The 7067-nt window shown below is 50.0% G+C and overlaps 1 protein-coding gene across 1 annotated transcript in view; it reads right to left on the bottom strand.

The window, feature by feature from the left end:
- Positions 1-2589: 2589 nt before the first annotated feature.
- The window catches only part of LOC117443691 (claudin-4-like), a 4778-nt gene continuing 300 nt past the window's right edge, over positions 2590-7067 (bottom strand). The window contains exon 2 of the mRNA XM_034079595.2: positions 2590-4661. Within this exon, the coding sequence (XP_033935486.1) occupies positions 4227-4661 (435 nt within the window). The 3' untranslated portion in view covers positions 2590-4226. The remainder of the gene's footprint in view (positions 4662-7067) is intronic.

The following is a 7067-nucleotide window of genomic DNA, read 5'->3' as shown; positions in this document are numbered from 1 at the left end:
AGACAGAGAGAGGGAGGGGCAGGATCAGGTTTTGTCCAGTCTCTGACTGTGTTACGTTATTATGAGAGTGCTCTCATACTTTAAATTGCATATATTTATATAAATATATTTGTGTGTGTGTGTCCGCATCTGTAGCCTGTTATTGTCTCATTACACCGCACTCTCAATGAATTCAAAGTAATATGTGGGGGAACAATGTTCAGCTGATCTAACAGAGATTATAAAATATGATGAAACACTCGCCAGCTGATGCAGCTGTTGCCACATCATGAACGGACGTCGCTTTAATATGATCGCTCAGAGGAGAGGAGTTCTCATTTCTTTAAACGTCTGCTGCTTCCCCTCCTCTCTCCTTGGTCCTCGGTTCCCCTCCTCTCTCCTCGGTTCCCCTCCTCCTCCTCGGTTCCCCTCCTCTCTCCTCGGTTCCCCTCCTCGGTCTCGGTTCCCCTCCTCTCTCCTCGGTTCCCCTCCTCTCTCCTCGGGTTCCCCTCCCTTCTCTCCTCGGTTCCCCTCCTCGGTCCTCGGTTTCCCCTCCTCTCTCCTCGTTTCCCCTCCTCGGTCATCGGTTCCCTCCTCTCCTCGGTCCCTCCTCTCTCGGTTCCCCTCTCGTCCTCGGTTCCCCTCCTCTCTCCTCGGTTCCCCTCCTCGGTCCTCGGTTCCCCTCCTCGCTCCTCGGTTCCCCTCCTCGGTCCTCGGTTCCCTCCTCGTCTCCTCGGTTCCCTCCTCGCTCCTCGGTCCCCCTCCTCTCTACTCGGTTCCCCTCCTCGGTCCCTCGGTCCCCCTCCTCTCTACTCGGTTCCCTCCTCGGTCCCCCTCCTCTCTACTCGGTTCCCCTCCCTCGGTCCTCGGTCCCCCTCCTCTCTCCTCGGTTCCCCTCCTCTCTCCTCGGTTCCCCTCCCTCGGTCCCCCTCCTCTCTCCTCGGTTCCCCTCCTCTCTCCTCGGTTCCCCTCCTCTCTCCTCGGTTCCCCTCCTCGGTCCTCGGTCCTCGGTCCCCCTCCTCTCTACTCGGTTCCCCTCCTCTCTCCTCGGTTCCCCCCTCCGGTCCTCGGTTCCCCTCCTCTTTACTCGGTTCCCCTCCTCGGTCCTCGGTCCCCCTCCTCTCTACTCGGTTCCCCTCCTCTCTACTCGGTTCCCCTCCTCGGTCCTCGGTCCCCCTCCTCTCTACTCGGTTCCCCTCCTCGGTCCTCGGTCCCCCTCCTCTCTACTCGGTTCCCCTCCTCGGTCCCCCTCCTCTCTACTCGGTTCCCCTCCTCGGTCCTCGGTCCCCCTCCTCTCTCCTCGGTTCCCCCTCTCCTCGGTTCCCCTCCTCTCTCCTCGGTTCCCCCCTCTCTCCTCGGTTCCCCTCCTCGGTCCTCGGTTCCCCTCCTCTCTACTCGGTTCCCCTCCTCTCTACTCGGTTCCCCTCCTCGGTCCTCGGTTCCCCTCCTCTCTCCTCGGTTCCCCTCCTCTCTCCTCGGTTCCCCTCCTCGGTCCTCGGTTCCCCTCCTCTCTCCTCGGTTCCCCTCCTCGGTCCCCCTCCTCTCTCCTTGGTTCCCCTCCTCTCTCCTCGGTTCCCCTCCTCTCTCCTCGGTTCCCCTCCTCTCTCCTCGGTTCCCCTCCTCGGTCCTCGGTCCTCGGTCCCCCTCCTCTCTACTCGGTTCCCCTCCTCTCTCCTCGGTTCCCCTCCTCGGTCCTCGGTCCCCCTCCTCTCTACTCGGTTCCCCTCCTCTCTACTCGGTTCCCCTCCTCGGTCCTCGGTCCCCTCCTCTCTACTCGGTTCCCCTCCTCTCTACTCGGTTCCCCTCCTCGGTCCTCGGTCCCCCTCCTCTCTCCTCGGTTCCCCTCCTCGGTCCTCGGTCCCCCTCCTCTCTACTCGGTTCCCCTCCTCGGTCCTCGGTCCCCCTCCTCTCTACTCGGTTCCCCTCCTCGGTCCTCGGTCCCCCTCCTCTCTACTCGGTTCCCCTCCTCGGTCCCCCTCCTCTCTACTCGGTTCCCCTCCTCTCTCCTCGGTTCCCCTCCTCTCTCCTCGGTTCCCCTCCTCGGTCCCCCCCTCTCTCCTCGGTTCCCCTCCTCTCTCCTCGGTTCCCCTCTCTCTCCTCGGTTCCCCGTTCCCCTCCTCGGTCCTCGGTCCTCGGTCCCCCTCCTCTCTACTCGGTTCCCCTCCTCGGTCCTCGGTTCCCCTCCTCTCTACTCGGTTCCCCTCCTCTGTCCTCGGTCCCCTCCTCTGTCCTCGGTCCCCCTCCTCTCTCCTCGGTTCCCCTCCTCGGTCCTCGGTTCCCCTCCTCGGTCCTCGGTCCCCCTCCTCGGTTCCCCTCCTCTCTACTCGGTCCCCCTCCTCTCTACTCGGTTCCCCTCCTCGGTCCTCAGTTCCCCTCCTCGGTCCTCGGTCCCCCTCCTCGGTTCCCCTCCTCTCTACTCGGTTCCCCTCCTCGGTCCTCGGTCCCCCTCCTCTCTACTCGGTTCCCCTCCTCGGTCCTCCGCTCGCATCTCCTGTGGGCGGGACTAAGTCTCGAGGAGGGGAGTCGAGGAGGGGACATTTGAGTATTGAGAAGCCTCTATTGCATATTTATATATCAGATAAACCAAGCAGTAAAGAAGTACAGACACTATTTAGAGGTTTTCATTTATTAAAAAAAGAATGTTTTATTAAAAATACTTGGGTCAGGAAGTAGAAACATTGTTAAGTATTCAGATGTGAATCCCCTTTAAGCACAACATCTCAGCGCCTGCTGTTCCCCGTGGGAACCAGGAAGTAAACGAGTCCACTGGGAGGTGAGGGGGGGGTCTATTAACAATGAACACACACACACACACACACACACACACACACACACACACACACACACACACACACACACACACACACACACACACACACACACACACACACACACACACACACACACACACACACACACACACACACACACACACACACACACACACACACACACTACATTTTAAATGTCAGAAAAACACACTCCCCATTGAAGACAGGACCGCAGACTGAAACCAACATGAAATAAATTAAGATTATTACACATTTCTAGTTGCAGTTTTGAGTTTCCAGTTTCCTCACTTTGAAAACGAAGAAAAGATTTAGTCGCGTTTTCACCAGACATCATTTCAAACATCGAGCAAAGGTCCAGGTCGGCTTCAAAGAAGTCCCCCAAAAAATAAAAGTGGGTTTCTACGAAGCGTTTCTTTCAAAAACACCCAAACAAGAAGCTTCTCTCTCGGCTTCATCCCTGCGAGGAAAAGAAAGCGTTTTCAGTTTCTGCGGACGCTACAACCGTCACACACTTTAACAGAAGTGTATAGCTCGTATACGCTGAGATAACTTTTTATTTTGTTGTATTTTCTCCTCGAGATGTTTTTAAAGTGTGTTATATAATATAAAGGAAATGTATTATTACTTCTTAGTTGCAGTTTTAGCAGAAATCATTTCACCCGTTAGCTTCACCCGTTAGCTTCACCCGTTAGCTTCACCCGTTAGCTTCACCCGTTAGCTTCACCCGTTAGCTTCACCTCCGCTCCAAAAGTCGCCTTAAAGTTAAAACTCTTGCACTATTTTATCTGTGTTATTGTTCGATGTCCTATATTCATGTCGCTCTGTCGGAGGGGCCTTCAGATCGTAATATCGACTCTGTAGCTGCCGAGCGAATGAGACCAAAGCCTTGAACCTGGAGGAAACTTCAAGACACGTCTTAGCTTCACCCGTTAGCTTCCCCCGTTAGCTTCACCCGTTAGCTTCACCCGTTAGCTTCCCCCGTTAGCTTCACCCGTTAGCTTCCCCCGTTAGCTTCCCCCGTTAGCTTCATCTCGCTCAAAAGTCCCCCTAAAGTTCCTCGGACGGAGTGTTTCTCGTCCCCTTTGGACCAGATGCTCCAAAGAAGTCCCCCCAAAAGTAAAAGTGGATTTCTACAAAGCACATCTTATCAAAAACACCAACACAAGAAGCTTCTCTGTCAGCTTCAACCCTGGCGTGTTAGCTTCACCTCCGCTCCAAAAGTCCCCTAAAGCTAAAAACTAGTGCACTATTTTATCTGTTTTATTGTTCGATGTCCTATATTCATGTTGGAGGAGCCTGGGACCTAAGCTTTTCTTCCTAAAAGTCTCTTTTGTACATAATTCTTCTTCGTCAGACTCCCCGTTGCATCTGATCGTCTTGTTGCAGCAAAAACAAAAATGTAGGAAACTTCAAGACACGTCTGAGTTGCAGTTTTAGCTTCCAAAAGTCCCCTCCTCAGACGTAGTGCTTCTTGTCCCCATTGGAGGTGATGCTCTTGGTGGGGGTGTATTTTATGGGATACCCTCCCCTCGCCCCCTGGGAGAAGGAGCAGCACAGCAGCCCCCCCCCCATCAACAATAACCCCGTGGAAGCCCATCCGATATAAATGGCCGCCCCGATTTCCCGCTTTTTCGACGGAGGAATCTGAGGGTTGTGGAAATCCACGATGATGTTGTTGGCCATCCAGCAGAGCGGCACGAGGACAAAGAGCCCGCTGAAGATGTATAAGACCCCCCCGGTGAAAACGATGCGCCCCTTCAGCGCCTCCTCCTGGATGCAGTTGGTGCACTGGGCGCCGGCGAGCGTCACCGCTAACGCCAAGACCCCGAAAACAGCCGCGATGACGGTGAGCGCCCGAGCCGTCTGGAGGTCCTGAGACAGAGACAGCATCTGGGGGGGGGGGGGGGGGGAGATTAATTACAGTGTAAAAAAACAGATTCAAGTCTCGTTTCGTGAGAGGATGCTAAAGCCCCAAAACCACTCCATCGTCCAACTTGTCTTCTTTAATGCGATGTAATGCTAATTAACGCAACTTTCACATCGCTACGCACCGGCTCAAAGACTTCTCCTGTGAACCCGGACACGTGACGACACCAACGATTTATGATAGACATGTATAGTACGGGGCTCCAGACTCCAGCCCCACAAAAAACCGAAACAAAAAAACGACTGGCGGGCAATTTGCACAATTAGAAATGAAGAGGAAATAAATATAAAAAAATCGAGTCTAGTTTCCAGCTCATATGAGAAGGCCCACGTTCTGCTATTCTGGATTCCCGTCAGCTCCAACGACCAATCAGAAATGATCCAAATTTTATATTAATTTTTTTCATTTTTATTTATTTGTTCTGTCTTTGTATGTATGTGCATGTGAACATGTGGGTATACATATGAGTATATGGGTACAAGTATTACTATTCTTTATTCCCTTATCTATACATTTTCTTTTAATATTATCTTCTATATTACTTTACTTTTAGCTATACAGGTATCTATCTTTATTTAGTTAGTTATTTATTTTACTAGCTAGGACCGGGAGGGAGGGAAAGGGGAAAAATAAATAAAAATATTGACTGTATAAATGTAAACTCATTGTGCCTGACTCAATAAAAAAAAGTATAAAAAAAAAGAAAAAAAGAAATGGTCCAAACTGTCCGGCTAGAAAGCAAAGTAATGCTAATTAACGCTTGTCGTCACGGTACAGCATTTTACACGACTTATGTGACTGTCTATGTTTCACCGACCCTAACCTGTAGGGCAGGGATGTCAAACTCAAGGCCCGGGGGCCACATTCGGCCCGCGACTTCATTTTATGTGGCCCCACAAGAGCTTGCAAAGAATATAATATGTTTATTATACAGTTACATGCTACAGAAGCACGTTGCCCATAAACTACATGTCCCACAATGCATCTCAAATATGACTTTTTCCTCACTTCTATTTATTTTTTCTCCAGAATTTGGCTTTTCTTTTTAAATCATTTTGGGACATACGCACTGAAGAGACTTGCCCTCGACTTCTGCTTTCAGACGTAGTTAATTATGAAGTTATTACCCTATCCGATGATAATCCAATGCAGAGGCAATGATGTAATATAATACATTATTTTATATATATGATATATTTATATATGTATTTTTATATAGTCTTAAAGTTACAACCGGCCCTTTGAGTGCAACCATAATGCTGATGTGGCCCGCGATGAAATTGAGTTTGACACCCCTGCTGTAGGGGAAGAGAGCGTGAGCTGGATTGCCATGTCTAGTTTCCAGCTCATATCAGCTCACAGAGAAGATAAATATGCACATTGCGTTGGTTAAAATGCCCATAATGCACCTGATAATGTCAGAAATGGATTCAGTATCCCCGATAACCCAAAACCACTTCACGTTGTCCAAATTCTAAATAATCTTCATCGACACTTATCCAATTGAATTAGCGCACTTCACACAGTGCTATCTGCCGGCTCAAAGACACGTATTGTGAACCGGAAACGTGAGGACCCCAAAGTGTTATGATATACATGTATAGCAGGGGTCTCCAGAACATAGAAGCTGTCGTATGCTAACCTGCATATGTTGGGTAATTAGCATTAATCAGCATTAATACACACAATAGCTAAAAAAGCTGGAGTGGTGTTGGGGGTTATTGAGGATGCTGAATCTGTTTCCAACAATAGTAGGATGCAGCAACCATTCCTGCTCCCGGTGGGCTTCAGCATCCTCAATAACCCCCAAAAAGCACTCAAATAATGTCAGAAAACAGCCAGATTTGGTGAAGGGAAAAGAAGAAAGTGTGCAGTACTATTAAGAGTGGTTTGTGGGGGTTACTGAGGATGCTTAGTTGCCATTTCTGACTTTATCAGGATCTAGAAACCAGAAAGGACCCACGTTCCTACGCCTAGTGGGCTTCAGCATCCTCAGTAACCTACAAAGCCCCACTCCAAAATTGTCCAAATTGTCTTCATGGACTATAATGCTAATATTGGGGGTTATTGAGGATGCTTGATTTCCATTTCTAACAATATCAGGATTTAGAAACACATTTCCGTACTCCGGTGGGCTTCAGCATCCTCAATAACGCCCAATAACCGCTCACATCATGTCAGAGAAAGCCAGATTTGGTTAAGGGAAAAGAAGAAAGTATGCAGTACTATTAGGAGTGGCTTGTGGGGGTTATTGAGGATGCTTGATTTCCATTTCTAACAATATCAGGATCTAGAAACTCATATTCGAACTCAATAACTTCCCAAAAATCACTCTTAATATTCTACAGATCTGGGAAATAGGGAAATAA

Source organism: Pseudochaenichthys georgianus, unplaced genomic scaffold (genome assembly GCF_902827115.2).
Source record: "Pseudochaenichthys georgianus unplaced genomic scaffold, fPseGeo1.2 scaffold_657_arrow_ctg1, whole genome shotgun sequence".
NCBI classification, from domain to species: domain Eukaryota; kingdom Metazoa; phylum Chordata; class Actinopteri; order Perciformes; family Channichthyidae; genus Pseudochaenichthys; species Pseudochaenichthys georgianus.
Note: the sequence above shows the minus strand (reverse complement) of the source record. Positions and strands in the feature narration are given on the sequence as shown.